The sequence below is a fragment of the Dermochelys coriacea genome, chromosome 8, assembly GCF_009764565.3.
Source record: "Dermochelys coriacea isolate rDerCor1 chromosome 8, rDerCor1.pri.v4, whole genome shotgun sequence".
Lineage (NCBI taxonomy): Eukaryota > Metazoa > Chordata > Testudines > Dermochelyidae > Dermochelys > Dermochelys coriacea.
In genome coordinates, this window is record NC_050075.1 from 74,300,810 (window position 1) to 74,327,734 (window position 26,925).

The 26,925-nt window shown below is 42.6% G+C and overlaps 2 protein-coding genes across 4 annotated transcripts in view; one reads left to right on the forward strand and one right to left on the reverse strand.

The window, feature by feature from the left end:
• Positions 1-20,749, forward strand: part of ABCA4 (ATP binding cassette subfamily A member 4) — a 105,996-nt gene extending 85,247 nt beyond the window's left edge. The window contains exons 37-49 of the mRNA XM_043491309.1: positions 2,189-2,304; positions 6,444-6,591; positions 7,658-7,781; positions 8,716-8,845; positions 9,798-9,918; positions 11,109-11,171; positions 11,284-11,390; positions 13,472-13,613; positions 14,221-14,355; positions 17,038-17,141; positions 17,236-17,328; positions 18,263-18,512; positions 19,500-20,749. Of these exons, the coding sequence (XP_043347244.1) occupies positions 2,189-2,304; positions 6,444-6,591; positions 7,658-7,781; positions 8,716-8,845; positions 9,798-9,918; positions 11,109-11,171; positions 11,284-11,390; positions 13,472-13,613; positions 14,221-14,355; positions 17,038-17,141; positions 17,236-17,328; positions 18,263-18,512; positions 19,500-19,610 (1,644 nt within the window). The 3' untranslated portion in view covers positions 19,611-20,749. The remainder of the gene's footprint in view (positions 1-2,188; positions 2,305-6,443; positions 6,592-7,657; positions 7,782-8,715; positions 8,846-9,797; positions 9,919-11,108; positions 11,172-11,283; positions 11,391-13,471; positions 13,614-14,220; positions 14,356-17,037; positions 17,142-17,235; positions 17,329-18,262; positions 18,513-19,499) is intronic.
• A 224-nt stretch (positions 20,750-20,973) lies between these two features.
• Positions 20,974-26,925, reverse strand: part of LOC119860390 (very-long-chain enoyl-CoA reductase-like) — a 40,737-nt gene continuing 34,785 nt past the window's right edge. For 2 of the 3 annotated variants that reach the window (XM_038414037.2, XM_038414039.2), the window contains 6 exons: positions 25,844-25,916; positions 25,708-25,751; positions 24,248-24,305; positions 23,328-23,416; positions 22,554-22,599; positions 20,975-22,447 (listed from right to left, as the gene is read on the reverse strand). In XM_038414037.2, the coding sequence (XP_038269965.1) occupies positions 22,320-22,447; positions 22,554-22,599; positions 23,328-23,416; positions 24,248-24,305; positions 25,708-25,751; positions 25,844-25,916 (438 nt within the window). In that variant the 3' untranslated portion in view covers positions 20,975-22,319. Of the gene's footprint in view, positions 22,448-22,553; positions 22,600-23,327; positions 23,417-24,247; positions 24,306-25,707; positions 25,752-25,843; positions 25,917-26,925 lie in introns of all 3 variants that reach the window. The other variant, XM_038414038.2, reaches the window with a different exon arrangement.

Sequence of the window (26,925 nt, forward strand, 5' to 3'; positions counted from 1 at the left end):
CTCCCTAAGCTTATTCTTTCCAACTTAGGTTAAAAATTTCCTCAAGGTACGAACTTTGCCTTGTCCTTGAACCGTATGCTGCCACCACCAAGCGTGTTAAACAAAGAACAGAGAAAGAGCCCACTTGGAGACATCTTCCCCCGCAAAATATCCCCCCAAGCCTTACACCCCGTTTCCTGGGGAAGGCTTTATTAAAATCCTCACCAATTTGCATAGGTGAACACAGACCCAAACCCTTGGATCTGAAGAACAATGAAAAAGCAATCAGGTTCTTAAAAGAAGAATTTTAATTGAAGAAAAAGTAAAAGAATCACCTCTGTAAAATCAGGATGGTAAATACCTTACAGGGTAATCAGATTCAAAACATAGAGAATCCCTCTAGGCAAAACCTTAAATTACAAAAAGACCATAAAAACAGGAATATACATTCCATTCAGCACAGCTATTTTACCAGCCATTTAAACAAAAGGAAATCTAACGCATATCTACCTAACTTAACAGGAGTTCTGCTTACTAACTTAACAGGAGTTCTGAAGAGCATTCCTGATCTGTTCCTGGCAAAAGCATCCCACACAGACAGACAGATTCTTTGTTCCCTGCCCCCGCTCTCCAGCTTTGAAAGTAACTTGCCTCCTCATTGGTCATTTTGGTCAGGTGCCAGTGAGGTTATCCTAGCTTCTTAACCCTTTACAGGTGAAAGGGTTTTGCCTCTGGCCAGGAGGGATTTTATAGTTCTGTATACAGAAAAGGTGGTTACCCTTCCCTTTATATTTATGACAATAGCGGACTCCAGAAGAAGCCCAGTTCCAGCCCTTCTCATTTAAAAAGAAGAGAGTACATTAGGGTTGGGTCCACAGGGTGCGTTAAATATGAGCAATTGAAGGGATCATCAGGGAGCTAGGACCTCACAGGAAGGGTATAGTGGGTAGTAATTTAGTATATGAGGGGAAGAAAGTAGATAGTCTGGATTTTGTACACCATACTGAAACACAGTCATGCTAGCCTTCCATCAACTTTTAAAATCATTGCAAGGAGAGTTTTGTCGTAGCACTTGGAAGAACATTCTAGACATATTAGCTAGTGCTTCTTATGCTATAAAAATACCTTTCCCTGTGCCCTATGAACGTTTGATCGTTCTGGTCATATAGTATTACTAACGTAATAAACATAAATACTGGGCAGGGGGATGGCTGAGCTTGCTTTCACTTTATCCTCCTATGTGTATATAGCAGCAGTTCAATTTAGTGGAGTGAAGCCAACAAGAACTGTTCTTTTAATCTAATATATCTGTGTTTCTATTGCCCCAATACCTTACATATATGTATCTATTACATAAGTTAGAGTTTACAGTCCTCATCCTGCCAGCCCAGGCTGGAAATATAAATCTATGAAGTGCAGTTAGATTTCTGTTGTTCCCCAAATGGCATGACATCACCACCACCCTGGAAAAATTTAGTATCCTAGGAACCTGCTATGTAGGAAGATAGGGGAACCAAGCAAGGGATTTTTAGGGAATTCTGAGGAATTCTTGTACTTTGCATTGGGTTACATTGTGTCCCTGTTCAAACACAGACACAAGGGCGCAGGCGTGGGAGTGAGGGTCTCTCAGGCCTAGTCTACTCTATGAGGAGCCTCGCTGCCCTGGGGGTTACAGCCAGAACCCCGCTGCCTGGCTGTCAAATGCAGCAACAGACAGTGTAAACAAGACAGTGTCTACACAGACACTGCATTGACCTAACTACATTGACCAGTGGGGCTCCGGCTGGCAGCTCCCCACAATACTCCACTTCAGTCAGTATAGGCGCGTGTTGCCGACAGAAGGAGCATAGAGTGGACACAAAGAGCCGATTTAATTACTGCAGTGGCTGTAGGTCGACTTAAGTCAACTTAATTTTGTAGAGTAAACATGCCCACAGAAAGAGCTGTTGCAAATTATTTCTCTTCCCCACACGCCAATACTTTGAACAATTGGGGAGGAGGAATTGTGCCTCTCTGAGGCATGGTGCCTCTATGCAGATCATTTACAAACTGCCCCTTCTGATGGGCTGCCTGCCAGCTAAAGGCACGATCTAACCCATTATTTCCAATGCCCCTCAATTTAAAACCATTTTGGAGCAGATCAGTAGGCCTGGGAATGTTTGCAGCTTGACAGGGCTCACTCATCACACTTCTTTCTTTGCTGTGACAGGTGAATTACACAGTGAGTGCTGGCATGGTTGTGGGTATATTCATTGGATTTGAAAAGAAAGCCTACACGTCTCCAAGCAATCTCCCTGTACTTATTGCATTGCTGCTTCTGTATGGGTAAGTCTTCCAGGCAATTTATTCATGTAGAGTCTAGTAAGCAGGCAGTGGCATTTATTTTCATATTAGAAACAAATTTCAGCTTGGTAGTGAGTGATGTCTAGTTTTAAACAGGTATAATCTAGTGGGCACAACAGAGCACTGGGAACCAGGAACTCGTTGGTTCTAATCCCAGGCCCAATTTACTATTTACTAATTTACTATATGGCCATGAGCAAGACACTTAACTCCTTTACCACAGTTTTCCCATCTGCAAAGTCCAGACATGATATTTATTTACTATTGCACAGGGATGTTTTGAGAATTAACTAGCTAATGGGGCTGGACTGGATTTGGAGGGACGGAACTTTTTACGGCTAATTATTAGTAATAGCCATTATTATGGTAGGGCACAAAGGTCCCCCATCCAAATTGGGGCTCCATTATGCTAGACACTGTGCAACCACAGAAAAAGAGAAAGGAGGCAGTATAGCTTAGTGGGTAGAATACTGAACTGGTACTCAAGAAATCCAGGTATAGTTGCTCTGTTCACTCAGGTGAACTTGATGAACATTTCATCTCTCTGTGCCTTGGTTTATCTATCTGTAAAATGCGTAAGTATACCGACCCTCCGTTGTAAAGTGCTTTGAGAATGATGATGAAAAGTCCTGTATAAGAGCTAAGTACTAAAGAGACACAGAAAGCCTACGATTGTAACTGACACAAGGATTCTGATCCCCAGCTCTGCCATATGCAGCAAAATGGGTTTACTAATGTTTACCTACCTCACAGAGATATTGAGAGTCTTAAAGGTGAAATTGGACTTGTGTGCTGTTCTGCTGCTTTCTGACAGATAAAGAAGGTCTAAATGTTGGGGGGGTTTTTAACCCATATATTTTGTTTGTTTTTTTACCCCCTAGAAATGCCAGAAATAGCAGATCTTGTTTTTGGAGGGTTAGCTGAGGTACTCGTTGGCAATCTTAAATATCTACTGTGAACTTTTTCAGCCTCTAACTGAAGGGGTGGAATGTATTCAGTCTTTAACAAATAGACCATTTCTTCCAGCTGTTTAAGCAATTCAGTTAAATAAGTGTTTGCAAAAAGAGTTTTTACAAGACTGAATAAAATTCACTTCCCCTTTGGTTATTCCGGGTTCACTTTTAATCTCACAGTCCTACTAGTTCTGCAGCTGTCCATAGTGTCCTCCACATAAAATAGATCAGACAAGATCTGAATTACTAATGTAAAACACCAAGCAACTTTTTATCTTTAAACACAGGGCCTTCCAGGCCCTCTTTATATACCACAAAGAAGCCTAGAATGGGCAGAAATCCAATTTTGCTTTTTCTTTAGCGGTCACCTTTAATGCACTGAAGTTTGTCAAGTACTTTGGATGGAAGGCACTATACAACTGCTGAGCATCGTTTAGTGTCTGCAAAGTACTTGAAGATGAAAAATGTTAAATAAATGACTGCTACTGTTTTATGTCTAGTCACTTCCCCATGCTTTTTCAAAGTTACAATAGTGCAGTCATTAAGAAGTGTGTTAAATACTAGTACTAGTTAAATACTAGTTAAAGACACCTAAAAGCATTTAATCAGAATAGTTAGAGGAATTTGACAGGCATAAGAATGTACTATATTAAAAGGAGTGTTTCTGTTGTTTTAAAACCATCTGTAAAAATGAAAAAATGTTTGCCAAAAAGCATCCCATGTGAGTCATTTTCAACTTCCACTTTTGACTACAGCCAGGTTTTAAATATGTCTTCAGAGACAAGAGCTAGTACACGATCCTCACTGCATCATCTTGTGATTTTCTTTTAGTGGCAAATTGTGAGACTTGTGAAATTGTGTCGTCTACTTAGCCCCCAGTTTGTACATACCAGGAATGTATGACACAGTTTGGAGCAATTTCAGCCCTGTTGTCACTGCAGCTTCTCCTTGTCAGACTGTTTGCTAACATTATCAGTATGTTAAAGAAGCATACTGTGGTTCTGCTGTTGAATCAACCCCTGATATAGTGTGACAGTTCTTTGGGTACTCAGGACTCTGAGGCCAGGTCTACTCTACAGATCTATATCAGTATAACTATGTCACTCAGGGCTGTGAAAAATCCACACCCCCTGAGCAATGCAGTTATATCAACCTATCCCCCTGTACAGACAACGACATGTCAACAGGAGAGCTTCTCCCGTCAACATAGCTATTGCCTCTTGGGGAGGGGGATTAACTATGCCCATGGGAGAAGTTCTCCTGTCGGCATAGAGCATCTTCACATGTGCTACAGTGGTGTATCTGCACTGGTGGAGCTGCACCAATGCAGCAGTTTAAGTGTAGACCTGCCCTTATTTATCTTCTTACCCCCGCCTCTAACAAGATGGAGTCTTTTATGTGGTAGTGGGTGTCTTCTCCCTAACACTGTCAGCCCTTCTGCCACTCAAGCACTCTCCCTTGGGCTTATGCCAGCCCTTCCTTTGCCAGGCAGGTTAACAGTAGGTGCACCCCAATCCCCTTTGAATCATTCTGCAGTGGTATCCAGCCCCTGACATTGGCTACTCCCAGAAATTCCAGATTCTCTGCACCCAAAAGGGCAGTGTACCCCCATTTGCCATTTTGTCCTTAAACCACCACTCCTGTAAACCATACAGCACTTGTGAGCACTTATAATAAAACAAAAGTAGGTTTGTTTAAGAAAAATAAAGATTGAACTAGAAACAAGAGAGTGGGGGGAAACAAGTGTTTACAATATAGAACAGGAAGCTGGCTCTACATGTATCAATAGTTATCTACACAATATAATAAAGTAGATTTCCTCCAAAGTTCAGTACTTTGCAGAGCTGGCTGGTTTCTCAATAATCAGGATCTAAATATTCATGAAAGCCCCCTGCCCTTTAAAGGTTTCCTCAATGAATGGATCCAAAGTGTCTTTCCCCACACTGTGCTTTAGTGAAGAAAGTCCTTTGTTTCTGTTCACAGGCAAGGCGAACCCTGACCTGGTTGCAAAGTTTCTTTTCTATCTTTAAGTGGTTTTGATTGTATGTCATTGTCTCTGATGGTTTTCCATTGACTGTTCTGTGATGTGGCAAGGATAGACAATAGAACCTTGCATTACCTTGCTGACTGACTAGGGAGGGTGACAACTCCTTCTTGGTTAAATGGGTCCTCACTGAGACACATTACCTGCTGCTGACTAATTTCTACTCCAATTCCATAAAGCAAACTTTCAGTATAAATACATTGTTCCTTAAATATTACCTGTACATACATCTCACAATGATTGAGTCTTGACACGTTATAAGTTTTCTGTAGATACCCTACATGTTACTCTTTATGGATAAATATCCTGTAAGACATGTAAGGTGTAGTGAGAGTGTCAGGTCTGAGGCGAGAGCTGTTTGCAAAGAACAGGGGACTCTTTGCCAAGGGGTCTCTGTGTCACAAGTAGTGGCACAGGGAACCCCAAGCTGGGTTGCAGATCAAGTGTGAGATGCATTGGTAGAGCTAGAGAACATAAGTTTGTAAAGTATCTACCTCTGCTATGCTTTGCTCAAACCAGTATCGTGTTAGTGTCTCACTTTTATGACCTCAAAATTTCACCCATGATATTTTTTATAATAGAAAATTAATCATGTGCAATTCCTTCACTTATGTGCAGTTGCTGCCCTTATAATCACTAAAATCCTTGAATGATGAAGTGTTGTTAACCTCTAGTAAGTAATTGTGTCTCATTTTTATGGCCAGTTCCAGGGGTTGAAATAGTGGTATTTGGCAAAACCACATAGCTCATTTACTACATCTAACCTTTACCTGCTTCTCTCATAGATACAGAGTTCAGCTGTGGCACTCATGGCTTGTCCACAGATGTCAGGGTAGTCACCTGCTGTGTGGTGATGATTGCCATACAGGTGTTAGTTTGCTAAAATCTCATCAGTTTCACTTGATGCTGTTGCTTCACATTTGAGCAGCGAACAGAACTAGGCAGATGGGGAAAAAAAGCCATTGTGTGGTAATCAAAGCTTGGAGTCCGAATGAAATCTCTGATTAGTTCTAAGATTTCGCCATGTATGGGACAAGGAGAAGAGGGCTCAGCATATGTCTCTGATAGACAAACTAAAGGGAATACTCAGAAGCTGATACGTTGTGTTTCTGTCTTTCACGCAGGTGGGCAATAATTCCCATGATGTACCCAGCGTCCTACCTGTTCAGTGTTCCTAGCACTGCCTATGTTGCATTGTCTTGTCTTAATCTCTTCATTGGTATCAACAGCAGTGCCATTACATTTATCCTGGAGTTGTTTGAAAATAACCCAGTAAGCAATGTTTTCATGGAGACCTTGATTTAAAGAGCTGTGCCAAGACAGCATACTGCACCTAAGGTGTCCCAGCCTAGTATGTGGCGGGTCACCATCTGTAGTAATTGTGTTTTCACCCTCCGCTGACCTTTCTGGGAGTGAGTAGGGAAGACACTACTGGCTGTATGTGGACTTGGAGGGTGAAGAGCTCTGAGTGGAGCCAAAGGAACCAAATGAAGTGGTGGTAGGCATAGTTGACTTGCTGAGCTACCAGCCACACACACACACACAGGAATGACAGTGAAGTGCTTTTGATCAAGGAGAAAAAATCCATATTGAGCCATTGCCAGGAGCCAGCTTCTTCCTCAGACTGGTACACGTGATGATACAGTGTGTTTGCTTGGCCTGGAAGAGATGATGGTTTTGGCTCAGCTAGCTTCATGATTTCATGTGCCAGCTTTATCATGCCCTCTGGCACTGTTATCTATCCATTCTCCTTTGTATTTTAAAAAATCGTGTGTGTGCTCCTTCACAACTTCTTGCTGTGATAACATGACAATACAAGCCAGTGCTGCTCAGCCTGGGGTGCAACAGGCCAATGTTATGTTACTTCTGAGACCGAGTCTTTCCCAGATTATGCCCGTCCTTTTAGAGTTATACTCCTGGCATTTAAAGACATCATAACCGGTGAGCAAGAATCTTTCTGTTCAGGAGTCCTTGTCCCAGGTTATAATGGATGGGGACAGAATTACACATTGCCTACAGTACATACAATAATATTTCAGTGTGAAGAAGGTGAAGAAAACATTTATTTTCTCACTGGAGTTTTTTTCTGCATAAAACTCCCTGTTAATTTGCTTCATTTGCTAGAGTTGTCCTACTACAAACTATATCCCTATGTTCTATTTTGCAAGTCTTTGGTGTACAGACTGATAGATACTCTAACATTCTCTGTCTTCAGAGCAGAGAAGACCTAATTTCACTGATATGACTGAGAACTGAGCATTCATTTCACTTTTTTCTTAAAGAAAATGCTCTAAGATGCCTGGGTTTCACTCCATGTGATATTATTTCCATATGTTAGTCTTTGCAGAAATTCAATAATACACTGAAAAATATGCTGATAATCTTCCCACATTTCTGCCTGGGCCGTGGACTCATTGACCTAGCCATGAACCAAGCAGTGACAGATGTCTATGCCAGGTTTGGTAAGTAATAGCTAGTAACTACAAGGGATGTTTTGAAACCAATGCTGATCATGTCCATACCAGGGCTAAGATATATAAGTGTTGGAATCAGAGGACTGGTGGCTGTTTCTCAAATTTCCAACTTTTTCATGTCCGTATGTGTGTCATGAATGGTCAGAACAAAAGTTCACAACCCTTTTAAAGGAGTTGCAATACACCAATACAACTTTAAATGCTGCGTGGGGTATGGCCCATACCAGTAGCCTGTGTCCTAAGTGAAACCATTTCTACTGTATTTAGATTCTGATCTGCCTTCATTTTTTGCCCTTTCATGGTGGGTGGGTTTGGGAAGACAGAAACACTAACATCCTCTACCAGACTGCAGGGCTTTGAAGACTGGCATTGAAACTAATAGGTGAAGTCCCTGCTCTCCTTGCTCTGAGCTACCTGATCCCCCTAGACAATCATAGCTGGGATATATGTCTGCAATGTTAATTGCTGTCTGCTATTTTGATAGCCTTCGTACTAATTTTAAAAATGGCTGCATTTCTTTAAATGCCCCCGTGTGGTGCTGTGGCTGCCTTTGATAAAAGAGAACTTCTTGCTGGAAAGGCAGTGACATATCAACACAAAGTTTATTAATTTTTACTCAGAAAGGAAAACTGCCACCAGAATACCCCATGCAAATGTCTAGATATGATCTGCCAATGGCCTCATATCTATGGAGACAGCATTCATTTTCACTCCCACATATCAGTGTCTTTAGAATTTGGTTTTGAGTTTTCAATAAGATTCTTTATTAGGGCACCTGGAAAAATTGCAGACATTGCCTGGTAATGATCACATAAATTACAGATTTGCATCTGAAGTCATTACACTAATGGGTTTTGTTCTGAGGAGCAGTGCTGTGTTTGGGCTATATTTCACCTTGCTTTCTCGTGATTTCACTCCAAAGGTGAGAAGCATGTCTTGAATCCATTCCAGTGGGATTTTGTTGGAAAGAACCTGGCTGCCATGGCAGTTGAAGGGATTGTATATTTTGTTCTGAATCTCCTTATGCAGCATCATCAGATCCCCACAAGATGGTATGTCCAAAAACCCTTGGACTCAGAGATAACGAAAAACTTTCATACAAGCTTAATAAAAGCTTAGTGTCTTAGTTATCCACTGTGATGCCTTTTCTCTCCTGGAAGTCTCCCACTTGTGGTGGCTTTACAAGATTCACCCTGTTTACTTTGGCATCATCCTCAGTCACTAGGGCCCTGATTCAGGGAAGCACTTAAGAATGTACTTAAATCCCATTAACTTCATTACTTCCATGGGATTTAAGTAAATGCTTATTTGCTCTCTTAAAACAGGAATGTTTTCTGAATTAGAGTTTCAGGGTTAACTTACTGTATTAGGTAAACTGTGGTATTTAGTCCCCAAAGTGAACTTTTAAAGCTTCCGAGTGACTTAAACGCTGATGAGAGGTGCTGGCCAGGAAGTTCCACGGACTGCAGCCTTATGTTTACGCATAGCACAGTAACAGCAAGGGCAGCAGCTTCCCACACTGCTTCTTAAAACTGCCCCACTCCCACCAGGGAGCTTCCTCCAAGCGAGAGAGTGTAATTCATTTGCAGATGTGATTGCCAGCAAGGGTTCCAAAGGGTGCAGTTTATGAAGATATAGTCTCACATGGACAGTTTTCCATTAAGAACTGGACTGAGACCATCAGCTCTGTACACCTAAGGCTTTGACTGAGCACTGAGTTGTGTCAGATTCAAATTACTGATGGAGGAGTGAACAGATCCATGTCCCATTGCAAACCCCCTTGAGCCACCCATGTGTTCAAGTACTTGGGGTTTAAGATGGAGAAGTCTCTTCAAATCCAAGAGTGCTCCAGTTAATGTCATATTATAAAACTAAGGTCTTCTCTCTTCCACTAGTCACATTTCCTGGCAATCATCTAACTATGATTTCAGGCTCTGCTATTGTAATTGTATTGTGCCCCATGCTATTCATATTTTTTTCAATGAATCTGTTGCATTTCTTTAGGTTTTCTGAGCCTGCTAAGTTGCCTATTAATGATGAAGATGGAGATGTTGCAGAGGAAAGACAAAGAATTATGAATGGAGGAAACAAAACAGATATCTTAACATTACAAGAACTGACCAAGGTAATATTTTGAGAATTTTAAAATTTATGTTTGCTTTAGTTGGAAACTCATCTGGGATGCAGTCTACTGATAAAATATTGTTCCAGAATGCACTTGAACAAGTGAACAATATAGTTTTCAAAACCAATAACATTTTAAAAGCAAGGTCTTCCACTTTTACTTGTCTACTGCCCTCTGATCAAAGAAATCAAACCAAAGTCAGGGATTTTGATATAGAAAAGTCCAGTATGGACAGGACAAGCTTCCCTACTCACACCCAACCTAACCCTATCCAAGATCTACCATTTCCCCTAGACCGTGATTCTCCACCTAGCCCTTCATTATGGGCTGTTCAGTTTCCATTTGTGAATCCCAATCTCCACTTCTCTCTCATTTAGCTGGTTTCACATTATAAGACTAGGAGACTCTCATAGGGTATGTGTACATTGCAGTCAGGATATGTGATTGCAGCATGTGCGTGGACATACACAAATTAGCTTTAATCTAGCTAGCTCAGGTCCTGGATCAGTGAAGCCATGGCAGCATGGTCTTAGGTTTGGACTGTACAAGCCCACCTGGGACTCTGGGTAATTATTCAGGCAGCTAGCCTGTGCTGAAGTCCATGTTGCTGCGGGTTCACTGTAATTGGTATGCAAGCTAGCTAGATTAAAGCTAGCTCAGGTATGTCTACATGTGTTGCAATCACACATCCTGATGGCAGTGTAGACAGACCCACTGTATGGTGTTAGCTAATCTTCTCACCAAAGATTGAAAACATCTGCATGATGTTCTCAGCCTCTTGCCCCAGCCCGAGGCGCAGACATTAAGATGACATACCCATTGCTGTAGCCCTATGAATGGAAGTACTGCATCACTCCTTACAGTCTTAATTTCCTTTATTGTTCTATCTTGTTTGGTACATCGGAGACATTTTGTTACAGTGAAGATTCTGGGAGCTACCTCCATAATGCCTAGATCTGGACTGGCAGGTTAGATAAAGATGATAATGGGTAAAATGGCTCCTAAATAGGGCAAATGTTTGACTCAGTGGAATGTTTGCAAATTTTTTTTAATTGCTCTAAGAGTATATTTTATTCCTGTCAAGCATTTACAGTCACCTAACTCCAACATTAGTAAACTGTGAAGTTCAGAGGATTCCCTCTGCTATAGATGTCTTGTAATAGGAATTTTTATTTCTTCTCTCATTCTAGATTTATGCAGGTGGAAACAGGCCAGCTGCAGACAGACTCTGTGTTGGCGTTCGTCCAGGAGAGGTGGGTTGTTCAATAGCTCTAGATCACACTTCATAGATCAATTCATATTTCATGATCCCATTGGTTTTCAAGGGTAAATACTTAAGAATGTGATCAATTTTATAATTTAAAGTGCTTTGGTCTCCTGGGAGTGAATGGAGCTGGCAAGACAACAACCTTCAAAATGCTGACTGGGGATACTGACGTGACATCTGGCGATGCTATAGTGGCTGGCAGCAGGTAAGCTCTTTAAAAACACCACAAGAGCCCAGTCACCAATGGATGTGTTCACATCACAGAAGCCATTGCTACGGCTGGCACTCACTGGCAACCTGTGTTGACAGTCTCAGCAGATACAGAGGGTGGTGAGAAGTTTGTACTGCCATTGCCCTTGCTGTACCTGTCCTGTGGATAAATAGAGGGCTTCACCCTGAATCAAATCCAAATTAAGACTCCAGCGAAATGAAGCCACCTTATTTGAGAAGTTCCTAATTTCTTTTGCTCTGTTCTGTGGAGACAGCTGCTTGCAAGTTCCTACTGCAGTTTAGACTGAAAAATCAACAAAAATGGATACAGGGATTCACTGAATGTTTTTTGTTGTGTGATTGATTTTGTGTTAGAAGATTTGCGACTAATTAATGTAATTGCGAGAGATGACTCAACAACAAAAGTCAACCAGTTTTTGAGCTCCCGTAGGTATGGGGGTGTCATAAATATAAAGGGAAGGGTAATATCTTTAAATCCCTCCTGGCCAGAGAAAAAACCCTTTCATCTGTAAAGGGTTAAGAAGCTAGGATAACCTCGCTGGCACCTGACAAAATGACCAATGAGGAGACAAGATACTTTCAAAGCTGGAGGGGGGGGAAACAAAAGGTTCTCTGTCTGTGTGTTGCTTTTGCTGGGACCAGACCAGGAATGCAGGTCAGAACTCCTGTAAAGGGCTAATAAGCAATCTAGTTAGATATGCATTAGATTCTGTTTTGTTTAAATGGCTGATAAAATGAGGTGTGCTGAATGGAATGTATATTCCTGTTTTTGTGTCTTTTTGTAACTTAAGGTTTTGCCTAGAGGGATTCTCTGTGTTTTGAATCTAATTACCCTGTAAGGTATTTACCATCCTGATTTTACAGAGGTGATTCTTTTACTTTTTCTTCAATTAAAATTCTTCTTTTAAGAACCTGATTGTTTTTCATTGTTCTTAAGATCCAAGGGTTTGGGTCTGTGTTCACCTATACAAATTGGTGAGGATTTTTATCAAACCTTCCCCAGGAAAGGGGGTGTAGGGTTTGGGAGGATTTTTTTTGGGGGGGAAGACGTTTCCAAGTGGGCTCTTTCCCTGTTATATATTTGTTAGACGCTTGGTGGTGGCAGCAATAAAGTCCAAGGGAAAAAGGTAAAATAGTTTGTACCTTGGGGAAGTTTTAACCTAAGCTGGTAAAAATAAGCTTAGGGGGTTTTTCATGCAGGTCCCCACATCTGTACACTAGAGTTCAGAGTGGGGAAGGAACCTTGACAGGAGGTATTCAGATCCAGAGAAGGGTCAGCACCCTCTAACGTCTAGGGATGTTTAGACCTGGGGGTTGGGACTTGGGCCCCATCTCTGGCGATTTCTAGCTGTTGCTTAAATTGCATTAGGGTGACACTGTGATTGGATATTTCATGATCTGGCAGTTTGAATGTTTCATTGTGCTATAGAGATCTTTCTTTCCACGTGGAATGCCGTAGCTCTTTATGAATGTTTGATGTTTAATGCTTCGGCCCATACTGCGTTGCAGACTGTAACTCTCAAACAGCAGAGGCCGACAGTAACTCAGGCCACAAGAAATTATCTGTTTTATTTCACTTCTCCCTCCATTTCCTCCTAACCCAGAAGCAATGTCAACACTGTTTCCTACTTATGTACACTGGAGGCTGGACTCTGAGATTAAACTCCCTGATTTGTTATCTAGAAATAAACGCCATTAGCAAAATACAATTTGCTGAGTGGCTGCTTGAATAGGAGCTAACTTTACTTGTCTTCAAGTAAATTTACACAATATGATTTAACTGCAGCAGAAAAAACAGGGGAAGGGAAAATGGCTTTGCACCCTTAGTAGGGATGAGTAGACCTTATTCACCACACTCCAGCCATCATACAGTAGAGCACCTGCTCTGCAGCTGAAAATTTAGCAAGGTCTTACACTGTGAAATTCATTTCTAGGCTGGTTTCACTAATGAGGGAGATGTTGCCCACAGTAGAAAGGACATCTGATTCTCTATCCCAAACCTAGCTATTAGCATTTCTACAGTCAACAGACTTTTCTTTTTCCTTCTTTCTCCAGTATATTGACCCACATCTCTAATGTTCATCAAAACATGGGCTACTGTCCACAATTTGATGCTATTGATGACCTCCTCACAGGCCGGGAACACCTCCATCTCTATGCACACCTGCGAGGGGTTCCTGCAGAGGAAACTGAGAGGGTACGAACAGTCTCTTCATCAACTTTCTTGGTTATGATAAATATTTTAGATGTTTGATTGGGCCCCTCTAATACCCAGGGCAATAATTTTAAATTTGGCTTGACTTTCTGTGCCTTGAAATTCTGGGTGCCATTCATGTCATTTGGACAGCTAAGTTCATGATTGCACCAGAAATCCAGGTACCTAGTCATCCTGGAGGTATGAACTGCACCTGCAAAAGTGAGGGATTAAAAACAGAAACCTGACTAAGGCTTGCTAAAAATGTGACTACTGGGGCTTAAAGCTGGACTGGTGCTTTCTCCAAATTACATGTTTATTGTGTTCTTGTCTTAAAGAGGTAGGGGTGTGTATGTGTGAGAGAGAGAGAATGAAAAGTATATTCAAAGGAAAAAATTTGAATGTTGTGGAGAAGCAAAATTTGACCCATCATCACAAACAGTTGTGCTCACTGATGGACTCACCCTAATTCCAGTTCTGAAATACATGTGCTAAAAGATGAGGTTTTGCTGTGGCTCTGCCTAGCAGTGGCAAGTGTGCAGCTATCACCAGCTGTGCATGCAGTTCACTATCTGCTGTGTGAAAGAAGAATGACTTCTCTCTCCCACAGGTTGCTGACTGGGGGATTCAGAAGCTGGGTCTCCAGATGTATGCAGACCAGCTGGCAGGCACATACAGTGGTGGTAATAAGCGCAAACTCTCCACTGCCATTGCCCTGATAGGCTGCCCTCCTCTTGTCCTGCTAGTAAGTGTCAGAGTGAAGTAGCTCTGTGATGATGCATTCTGTGTGTGAGCAATAAGGGGCTGATCCAGAGAGGTGCTGAGTGCCCTCAAGCCAATGGCACTCTCACTAGTTTGATTTCAGTGGGAGGCAGGGATGCTCAACACCTCATAGGATTGGGCCCTACATGACTGCCATAGGAAAACTTTTCAACAGAGATGGGCTTGAGCTAAAATCTAGGATCCAAACACCACTGAATTTAGGGAAAATTCAAATCTGTTTTGTGTCTCAGAGCCACCTCTGCTTTTTTAATGGAGAATGAGCCAGAGAACAACCATTACAGTCAGAAGAACATACCTGGCTGTGTATGGGCCATACCTGACTGACAGTGCCATCAGATGTACCTAGCAAAACAAAATTGTAGGTGGAGTATAGCTAGTATCTTCTATCAACAGCATTTTGGGAATAAAACATGTAAATAATATTTCAATTGTTCCTTAAATTATAATGTTAGAGTATGTGACAGAGTGCCAGGCAAGAAAGGTTGAGTCAGCGCTCTGTTCCCAGCAGCTCCAATCAAGCAAAGCAGACTGGAGCTGATTAAGTAGAGCTGTGTCTAATTTGTGGATGGGGCAGGGCAGACAGGCTAATTAAGCCATTAGGCAGAGCCCACAAATAGGCACAGGAAGGAAGTGGAAAGGGAGGAAGCAGGCAGGTAGGGAAGGGAGAGATTGCTCTCCCTTGCTTGATACAGGAGCAGTATATGTTATGAAGGTGGTGGGAATCCATTTGTAAATAAACTGCACAAGGTGTTGGACTCAGTGTAGTTGGTAGACTGGGACAGAAGCAAGAGCCAGGAGCCCTGTTTTAGAGTAACACAAGTTTCCAGTTGTTTGTGTTGGCAGTAACGGTTTAACTCGTATGCAATTACTGTCAATATGTATGCTGAAGTAACACTTCAGTTTGCATGATAAAAGGGAGCTTGGAGTGCTCTCTAATTACATGGTAGTCATGGGCAGCGGGTGAACCCCTGCTTTGGGGAGGCTGGCCCCGCCCCTTCCTCCTGAGGCCCTGCCCCCACATGCCAGAGCCCCCACCCCTCCCTTTAAAAGGAGGAGCCCTGAGGAGCCCCCGTGACCAGAGGAGTCCCAGCCATATTGGGCTAAGCTGCTGGCCCAGCCCCAGTGCTGGCCTGAGCCTCTCCCACCCCAAGTGCTGGCCGAGCTTCTGCTGCCCACCCCCAGCCGAGCTGCCAGCCCCTCCGCGTGCTGGGCCACTGGTCCAGGCAGAGCGGAGCGCTGGACCAGCCCCCACACTGTGCGTCCATGATTCCCCCCACTGTCTGGGCATCCAACTTCAGCCACCGGGTAGCCTAGTCCATTAACTTTTGGGCGAATGCCCAGGCTGCAACCCCCATGTCCATCTCACTGACCGGAACTTCTGGTTATACTTCTTCATGGATAGCCCCACCCGATGTAGGATGGCAGCCTTCACCACTTCATAATTCCTGGCCTGTTCTTCACGTAGGGCCATGCTAGCTGCTTGGGCTTTGCTGGCTTGGTGAGGAGCCAGTCGCAGGGCCAGGTTGCCTTGTCCAATTCATCCCCTTTGGCTACCTGCTCAAATGTGCCTAGGAAGGCATCGGGGTCATCTGTCAGGCCCTTTTTACACAGTCCTATGTCTGGTGCCCGAAGGCCATCCCCTCCTGTGGGACTCATCACTTTCTGCAGGAGCTGCTGCTGGATGCCGGCCTGCTCCTGAATGAAGTCCTGCAGGCTCTTCTGCTGTTCTGCTTGCCAAGTGAGCAAGACCTGTCTCTCCAAGCTGGTGGGCTTGCTGAAAACTCTGCATTGCCTTCTGCACCTCCTCCTGCTGCTTGACCAGCCATTGCAGGATCTCCTCCATCTCCGGGCTGCCAGACACTTGCACTGGCAAGGAATCCAGGAGAAGCCCCCACATGCAATAGATCTCGACGGGGCCACCTCGGCTCCTATTTCTGCTAGGTCCACAAAGTCACTCAGAAACCCTGGGGTTAGTAACCATAGGTGCAGTTTATTCACAGGCTAGTTCCCATCACAGTTTCACCAGGTACAGTTGACCCTTCACTGTGGAAGGGAGGGATGCACTACCTCCCTGTTTCCACTCCCTGCCTTTCCCCTTTCTTTCTGCTCCCTCTTTGGCTTCCTTTCCCTGAGGCTTTTATACAGCCCCAGGCTAATTAGACAGCAGCTATCTCTGCTTCCCCAATTAGGCCAGGTTATGCCCAGCCAGTTCTAATTTATTCCCCTAAATGGAAGCTGGTGTGACAGAGGGCTGAATCAGTAGCCCTTTGCCCAGCACCCTGTGTCACTGAGCTTTACACACTCTGCAGCCTGGCTTCTGAATAAGCTCTGTTCTGCTTACCATTGTACTGGCGCTTAGTTGCTTTGGTGGTGGAAGTATTACAAATGCTTCAGAAATCAAGAGATAAGACTCTGCCCTGGCTGATTTTGAACCATTGGTGTCATGGTATGCACTTTCACTGTAACATGCCCTACTGGGTGCAATGGCCTTCCTGATAGCTATGTCCCACACTGGGCACACTGTATTCCTATCTGCATTTTATTATTAAAAAGACAAAACAAATTCAATTTTAAGGAATCTCAGACTAACGCCTTGGACATGCTTTATCAAAATCTTTGACTGTAATTAATATTGTCCTTTCAGGATGAACCCACTACAGGGATGGACCCTCAGTCCCGACGCTTTTTATGGAACTCTATTGTCAGTGTGATCCGAGAAGGGCGAGCCGTAGTTCTAACCTCACACAGGTAATGCAAACCTTGCTTCCTACCATCGGCACTAGAGTCAGAGAAGGGCAGAAATCCTTCTCTAATCCTGAACCTGTGTTCTCTGTTTTATCAGCATGGAAGAATGTGAAGCTCTCTGCACTCGTCTAGCCATAATGGTGAAGGGGACCTTCAAATGCCTGGGCACTATTCAACATTTAAAATACAAGTAAGTTGAATGTTTGTATCCCGTGTTGTTAAAGAATTGTCTGGTGATTATGGGGACACTCAAGATACACCACAGCCTGTACTTCATGCAGAATACAAGTTTCAAATAATCTGTGATTATGCAGCCATCCAGGTGTTATGTAAAATAGGCGCTAGACCTGTGTTCATTAAAAATAACACACTGCCCACCTTATGAGTGCAATTCTTTAATATGTAAGACTCTTAAGTTAAGCCCCTTGACCCTCAAATCACCCGAGTACATTACAGACCAGTTCTTCAGAATACACATGGATTTTTCAGCTTCCCAGAGCAGTTCAATAGAGATCGCTCTAGGATTTCATTTCACACGTTTCTGCAGAGATGACCTGTAACTCTTCATGGTGGGCAGACACAATCTAAAGGTCCAGGGTGGGAGGGGGGAGGCATGTGACTGCCCCATGCATTGCATCTAGGCCCTTTCCCACTACCCCTGTGCCTCCCACGCCCACTCCAAGCCAGCATCGTCTTCCCCCCACTTACTTCTCCCATCGCCTCCCTGCTGTGGGTTCAGTGTGGGCCGGAGCAGACTCTGGACGCCTGCTGCTGAACAGGTAACAGAGGTGAGGAAGGAACAGGATTCAGAGGGCTTCCCTGTATTGCCTCTGGTGGAGCTGCGCTCCCAGCCCTGTCTCTCTTTGCTCCAGGTGCCTCCAAACGCAGCTCAGAAGGAGTGCTAGGTGCTGATGTCTTTCCCAAGCATGTCCCCCTCAGCCACACTCAGCCCAACTCCCATCCTGGCAGAAATCTGGGGGGGCACATAACCCTGCGTGGCCCCCACCCCCACACGTTACCTCTGCATTTCTGAGTGTATTGCTAACTGCTGAGGGCTGATTTCCCCCAAGTGAATAGTAAAACCATGTCTTCATAAAACAACCAAACCCATGTGTGTTTCTCAGATTTGGAGACGGATATATTGTCACCATGAAAATTAAAGCACCTAAACCAGGGCTGTGTCCAGATCCAAGCCCAGCTGAGCATTTCATACAAGTCAACTTCCCAGGAAGTTTACAAAGAGAGAAACACTATAACATGCTGCAGTACCAGATTTGCTCCTCCTCACTGGCCAGGATCTTTCGGTTACTTATCTCCAACAAAGAAAACCTGAATATTGAAGAATATTCAGTCTCTCAAACAACTTTGGATCAGGTGAGTAAGAAAGCAGTAAAGTCACCCATGAGAAAATCTGGCTGACAAGGGAGAGGAAATGCTATAGGGATCTGGAAAAACCCAGAATAAGTTAGGGTCTATAACTGTCTTGACTGTCTGTTAAACCAACTTTTGAAGGGCTTTACCTTATACCCCTAACTCAGACAAAACTCTCAGTGCCCTAGGTAAAAGTGCAGGATCAGACATGTGCATACCCTGATGCCCTGTGAAGCTACAGTGACAACTGATCCCAAGGGCAGGAGTGCACATGACCTATTCCATTAGGCTCCCCCTTGGATTCTCAGTACAGAAATAGGAGTGGTAGTGAGCAGATCAGACCAGATTCTGCTATTCAGAATGAGATTTGTTGAATTTGAAATAGCCAATTCGTTTTCTTTGATTTAATTTTAATGAGATTTTGACTGCCTTGTGTCTAGAGGCCCTGCAGTACCCAATCAACTAATTGTGTACCTATCCCTCCTCCTCAGAAGCCATTGATTTCTATACAGGAGCATTTCCACACTAAAAGCCAGCAACACAGGGCAGTCTGTTGGTATCACATGCTGTCATTAGAGGGCATCACATCCCACTGGCGGCCATGGGTCTGTGCAGATGATACCTGTTATGCAGCTGTCATGGGGGCTGCTAGCGGGTATACTCCCCACACACCTATGACTACTCATGACCTCTGCACAGTGCCTCTAGGATACTACATCTTCTCCCTTGCCCACCAGTGTGGTGCATATTCTATGAGCCTTGCCTCCTACCTCAGCTGACATAAAAGGTGGATATGTACATGTATTCAGTACAGGATAAAGAAAAATGTGTGAACTCCGCTGATGGGCAGTTTTCATTTCTACACATACCTCTGGGTTCTGCTTCACACTTCTTGCCTACAGAGAAGCTGATGTGATGCAAGTGGCAAGAGTAGTTCAACTGCCTGGCCTCCAGAGAGGCTGGTTATATTGATCTATTCTCCTCTTGTAGGTATTTGTGAACTTTGCTAAGAAAGAGATGGAGGATGAAGAAATTCCTTTACACCCTCGTGCAGCTGGAGCCAGTCGGGAGGTGAAGGTGTCCCCAGCTTTTCCTCAATAGGCAGCTGCATAGAACTCCCCTGCAGCTGCTAACACTGAGAGCATGTTAGCTCACAGATGTGCCATATCACAGCTGTATGGAGAGTGAAGAAACTGCTCAGGGCAGTATTCAAATAAAGCTTTGTACCTTTCCGAGTACTGTGTTCACAACTAACTAGCAACAAAAAACTACTTCTGCCTTGGCAGGAGAGAGAGACATGAGTACACACTTAAAGGGTCAAAGGAGTGGAAGATGCCTGGTTTATAATAGAATCCTCCTGTCACACAGGATCATTATATGCTGCAAAGAGAGACATCTCTTTCTTCCTTACTGACATAAGAAAGCATTAAAGACAGTTTTTCTATGCTGGACCTTTAAGATGGTGGTAGTTTTTTTTAAAAACAAAAAAACCTTCCAAATTAAATTGCTACCAGAAATTGGCACCCCCCTTCTTAAAATGCCAAGGACTGTGTCAGGCCAAGACATAATACTCCTGCTTAGAGGTTGCCTCATTGTAATGTCAGGCAATGCTAATAGAGCGCTGGAGAATCCACCCAAACCTCTCACCCAAGCAGAACCCTTTTATATTTGAAAAAGCTTGGTAGCTTTTGATAATGAAAGTAAATACACAGCCCTTTGTTTCCTGGTTCCAGGCACTGAGGTGAAACTACCAAAATTTTTTTGGTTATTTTTTTTTTTTAAAGTCTCTATGCAATATTCAGTATTTCTGATTTGGCCCAAAGTAGGAAGTATTGGCAATCTCACATGAGTAATCCTCATCTCTTGGTGGTCTAGGCTGATGTCCAGGGCCTGATCCTGTCACCAGATGAAGTTACATTTTCCCTCTATGCAGAGCCCTCAGGGCTCAAGCCAGGATGTAAGTGTTGCCCAAGCCTTCTGCTGGCCATCTATAGACGGGGGAATTTCAACCTACATGCAGTCCCCTTTGAAGTCAATGAGAAATGAGGCAACTGTGGCACACAGGACCCCAGCATTTTTGGAGGATTATATGACTGAACCATCAAACATTTTGAAGTTCACCCCGACACTAATTTTGCCTCTAGCTCTCTTTCTGTTTCCCAGTCAAACTACCAGAGAATAGTAGAATGAGAAATCATTCATAATGATTTGATTACTCACAGCACTAATCATTACATGTTTCTAAGCCATTCATCCAGTGGTAGAATTTGACAGGTTTCAGAGTAGCAGCCGTGTTAGTCTGTATTCGCAAAAAGAAAAGGAGTACTTGGGGCACCTTAGAGACTAACAAATTTATTAGAGCATAAGCTTTCGTGAGCTACAGCTCACTGAGCTGTAGCTCACAAAAGCTTATGCTCTAATAAATTTGTTAGTCTCTAAGGTGCCCCAAGTACTCCTTTTCTTTTTGGTAGAATTTGCTGTGTCATAATGAACTCCGGGGATTTTGTTGGTTTGTTTTTTATCCAGTGGATGTAACTTCTTAATTTGATACAAGACCATTTTGTTTTATATATAAACTATGAAACTTCTGCAACCAGCTATAATGCATCATCTTTTGTTGCCATAATTATTGACAGAGTTCAAAATGTAGGCTTGAATTTATTGCATATTTTATCTTTACAAATGGTTGCAAAAATCTTTCTATAAGTCATTTCTAGGTAAATAAATCATCATGAAGAAACACTGTTCTCTTTGTAGATACATTCTAAAATAGGTAGTTAAAAAAATCATTACGACAGGATTTGCAGTAGTTTCTTGAATAGATTTATAGAAAACCTTCCAAGTTAAACTGAACACCTTGTGGAAAACAAAATATAGAAAGTTCACTATGTAATTGATTCCTTCTCCCTGCTTTACAAACAGGGACAGAACTATCATTTTGAGGACTGTAGGTCAGCGCATTTGTTTACAAAGTACATTAAAAACTCTTCAGAGAACACTAACATAAAACCTCTAAGTAAAAGTTTTTTGGTATCGTAATGACTTGTTTTATGAAAACAAGCCAAATATCACAGCTACTGAAGATACTACATCTTCAAAATCCAGTCTACTAGCTGGTGAGCAATTTATTGATAAAGGAGTTTTCCTAACAGGGGATGTTCTATTCATAATGACTTGTGATTTAAGGTTTTGACTTGTCAAAGTGTGTGTTCAGGCTAACTCGGACATCTGAGCTATTGCTCACCTCTATTCTGAGTACTCCTATTTCCCTCCTTTGTAACTTCTTCATTTCCCCATGAAGCCCCTGTCCGCATAGCACTTTCTCTCCAGCAAGGAAAGGCAGCACACGCATCTCCTTTGGATCAGCTGACCTGATGATGACTCCAGAAATCAATGGTGAGTCTCCTTTCCAATGTAGTCAATCAGCACTTCTGTGGAATGCTGTTCCACAAGCTGAAGCTTACCGGTGGCAAGGCTTCATTGTGATCCACAAAACCAACCAGGCCAGTACAGAAAGCTACAACTGTCACTAATTGAAAGGATCTAGGCCAATCGTGTGCCTTAAAGGCCATTGGCTGCAAATAAAGTCATGGCAACCAATATGACTTTCTGAAAATTTAGAATATTAGGGAGATGTAGCTTCCAATTGTATAGAATTTCCCACAGCAATGGAGATACCATGCAGCAGAACCACCCTGGTTTAGTTATCTAAATGAATTCTCTCATTTGCCAGCAGGTTTCTCAATAAAAAGAGCCCATCAGCTTTGTCCTCCTGTAGTTCCCCTCAGGTATTCCAGCAGTTCTTTCTTCTTACAGTAAGAAAGGAATAATTGGCATCCTAAGACTTGGATAATCCTTGAATTCTCGTACGTAGGTGTAGTGTTTATCCTTTGCCCAAACTGTCATCTGAATGAAGCAAAGAAATGTGAACAATCCCACTATAAAAAGATATATAAAAAAAGAAACGACATCAATGCTAGTGAAACAGCATTCTCTTGTCCTGAGAACAAATCACCTAGTTGGGAGAAAGAAAATCTTACTCACCCGGGACGCACTGAGTCATGATGGTGAAGCTGATCCATGCCCCCACCTGTTATGGCCAAGGAAATTCAAAATATTTCTGATGATAGCATTCACAATTATATTTCTATTATCAAAACATCCCTCCCTAATGTAGGTAAACAATACATCCAAGGTTACCCAAAGCTATTTCTGGTATAAATTATTTTTCACAAAGTCAATGGCATCCTGTTAATTCCAAACAAAAGCTCCCCATTTTTCATCATGGTTATTGTGTGTGTTTTGGACCTAAGTTTCCTCTCTCCCTTGTCTCCACCTATTTTGTGTTTGTTCCTAAATTAGTGCTTAAAATGGTGACATTCTGCAGCCCTGGAGGCAAACCTTCTCATTTACACCAATGAAACTCCCTGAAATCAAGATTTTGTATAAATCCTACTTCAGAGGGGCTGCATGGATTGAGGACACAGAGCCTGACACTCGCCCCTGTGCCCAGGACCTGTACAAGGTCTATACACCACTCACATCCCATTTAGATCTTAATTTTGAGAGACTGAAGGGTGCATTGGCTTCATGCAGTCTTTCTGCACAGAAGTAAATTTCACTTAAAGGTACATTAGGATGTCTGTCATGGGTTAACTCTTTGAAAGATTGAACCTAGAGTTTGGCAATATGAAATGGGCGTGCATATTTTTGATTTTAAGTTTCTAGGGTTTCCTTATATATTTTTTAATAATAAAGTATAAATTGAGATGTAACCTGCAAAACTTAAATCTTAGTATGGTTTACTGATGAAAATACCTCATATGTATAGTTAGGACAGGATACAAAGAAAAACAGCCATGTGAAAGGATTCTTTGTTGGATAAGGGATCTTACGGATCTTGGATCCTACAGATTAAAAGAACCACAAAAAATAAACCACAGAACACTGACACTCCTATATACCATGTAGTTTGCTATAAAGACAATCCAAATCTGCCTATTGAAGAGATTGGCAAGATAGACTTGGGAAAATAAGGACTCCACTGAGACTTAGGGTGCCTGTGGGGAAATGCTATGGGATCATTAAGGCTTGCACACAGTATTTGGCAGTAACATCCCTAGAAGCATCCTTGAGAAAGATCATTGGCAATGCTGACTGGCCAGCACTAAGTCATTCCCCTAGGAAGCGTCTGCACCATTTCCTAGACCTCAGAAATGAACAGTATTTCTACAGATTACATTGTCACAAAATTGTGGATGCAGTTAGCAAATATGAGCCAAAGTCTATGCAGCTCTTCCACAAAGAGGGGGCAAAGCACCAGGGAGCCACTCCCCTTAACTTCCAAGCACACACACACACCTTGTGCCCTGGGTGGAAGCCAGGCATATTAGTGGACCCTGCACTCTCCATAGCACAGCTCCTGCTAGCATCCCCTGGAGAACTAGCCAACCCAAATATCATGCCCACATCCCACTTTGAACCACCAGTGCAGCTTACACAGGCCTGTGCACTAATGGCACAAATCTGGCCTTAAGTGCTTTTGTTACATACCCAAACTTCCTTTAGGGTCCAATCCTATGAGGTGCTGAGTACCCTCAACTTCACTGAGGCCAGCTGAGGGTGATAAGCCCCCTCACAGGAGGCTCTCTGCACCTTGCAGGATCAGGCCGTTTATCAGTGTAGGTCACTGCAGAAGAGCTAACTTAACTGCACAAAGGTAGGGAACAAACTTTTACCATCTCTTCTCAGGTCACTGAGTGCAACGTGGATAGAGAAATTTCCAGCTTCACATATCTGCAAGAAGCAGCATACAATAAAGGAAAATGCTTATCATTCCTCTTCCCAATGCCAGTTCCTAGACAAATATTTTTAAAGGGCCCCAACCCCCATTGAAAAACAGCCTAAATAACACAGGATTAAAAGTGTGTTTAGATCTTAAGCTCAAAACAAGATTTTGGACTGACGGTAAGGAGACATCTGTTCTAGTCATCTTTCCATACACAAGAGTCCATATTACACTCTGCTTTGCATTTGTCAGATTGCCAGCTAGCAAGTGTTGACCAAGTCCCAAGAAGGTACAATGCACTCCTGCTATTTTCCCAGCCAAACCCTAACACAATAACCCCTGAATAAAGTGGATTCCAGCGTGTGTTTTCTTTACCTTTTGACTGGGCTGATTTGTTTAAAAAAATTAATTGGGCAGTTTGGATTTCTCAAAAATCCCAAGGCATATTTGTGCAGCTGCATAAATTCCGATATGCTGGTCCATAACGACTTCTACTCCTTATGGCAAGGACTTGATGAGATTCACAAAGTTCCATTGACCAATTTTCCCCACTTGTTTTTAGGCAATACTTTCCACCACTAGTTAGGTGGAAAATAGATTGAAATGGTCTGTATATATGATTATGGCCAGAGTAGAACAGAGAACTGGTAATCAGAGCTCCTGAGTTTTATTCCCAGCTCTGCACTTATGCTGTCTGACCTTGGGAAAGTCACTTTAACCCATGTGGCTCAAATTATCCAACATTATCTAACTCTCATAAAATTTCACATTTGAAAAGTGCTATGAGATCCTCCACTCATTGACACTATAGTAATTCTTTTTCTTCTTTCAAACGCAGATACAGGTTACATCTGCACTAGAGAGAATGGATAGTTCCTACGAGAAGCAATGTTAGTATAACAAGGAAATAAAATAGTCCTGGAGAGGTAAGTGAAAGGACACTTTCAGGATTCTATTTCCAGAGGAATTCTGTCAGAATATATGGAAAGCCAGCAAGATGAAACCCCTGCCCTGAATATTAACACTTTCATAATTCTGTAGTAGGCCAGCTGTCAGCTACTTATGACCTACTTGATATTCTCAACCTTTGATAAACTCTGGTAATACCAGGAGCACTGTGATGAATGTGGCTGAGTGTGCATCTCCACATGCAAATTCTTAACTAATTTCTGCAGATTAAACGGACCAATTTTGAAATTCTTACTCAGCCAAAACTTTCCCTGAAGTCCAGGTTCTGGTCAAAATGGACAGCTTTGCTCTATCTTAAGCTGATCAGTCTTAGTTCTATATCCTGAGCTTTCCAGTAATAAATCTTTGACAGTCTCTCTCTTTCCCCCCCCCCCCCCAAGACTAATAAATAATAAAGGAGAGTCTTTAATTTATATATAAAAAAAAAACCAAAAGTCCTACCAGAAACATGATCACAGCAAAATTTATCTGTTTTTGTCCATAGGCTAGAAAACAAAATGTTTAAAAGTGGATAGTTAGCACTCAAATATACCCAGGTAAAGGTTCAAATCATTCTGAGGGCCATTTTGCTACTTACAAGGAGGTGTATAAAGAGGATGATTGATGTAATAAGCGAGCCACGCTGCAAATCCCCAGTAATAGAAGCAGTTCTGAAAAATAAGTAATTTTTTTTATAATAAAGATATCAACTGTCCTCTGTGTGAAGAGAATAGTAGCGTAATCTAGACTAATGATTACCAAAAGAAATAGTGATAATGATCACTTGGGGGCAAATTGCAAGTTGCAGATAATGCAACAAAAATGACAACATACCAAGTTTGGTGGAGTGGAAGGGAAAGAACAGGAAAAGACAACAGTAAATAAGCAGGAAGTATTGCTCTTGGAGTGAGATTTTTTTTGCCCTTCAGTGCAAAGAGTGTGTACAGACTGTTTGGTCTAGAAATTGCTTTTGAAAATGTGGCCCAAAGAGTTGAAGCTAAAGGAGCGTTTTATCTGGGAAGCCATTCTGTTTCACTGTGCACAGATCAGAGATGACGAGCCATAAGGACCAAGTGCTAGGGGAGACAAGACTTGTTTTGCCACATATAGAAACATCCTGGGTTTTAAATGGTGAACTATGACCAACTTCCCTCCCAACCTCTTCCTTTCCCTTCCCATACAAGCATGCTTTAATCCTCCCTATCTTAAACACCTACCTTTGACCCTACCTTATGTCTTCCTCAAACTATAGCCCAATCTCTCTCTTCCAAACGCACTGAATGTGGTGTCTGGAACCACTAGCTGAATTTCTCGCTTTTAATTCTGCTCTTGGCCTTCTCCAATGCAGCTACCACCCTCTCCGCTCCACTGAAACTGTTCTCACTAGATTCTCTAATGATCTGTTACTGGCCAGATTTCAGGGCCTACACTCTAGCATTATCACCCTTGGCTTCTTAGAAGCTTTTGCAATGTCAGCTTCTCCCTACTTGAAATTTTGTCCTGTGTTGGTTTCCATGGCTCTGTTCTTTCATGGTCTTCTACTACCTCTCTGATTGCTCTTTCAGTGTCTTCTTTGCCAGGCTCCTCTTCCCCTTCCCCTTTCAAGGATGTCTATCCTTGGCTCTCTCTTCTGCTCCTTCTATATTCTAGCTCTAGGTGCTCTCCTCTGCAAGGAAGGTA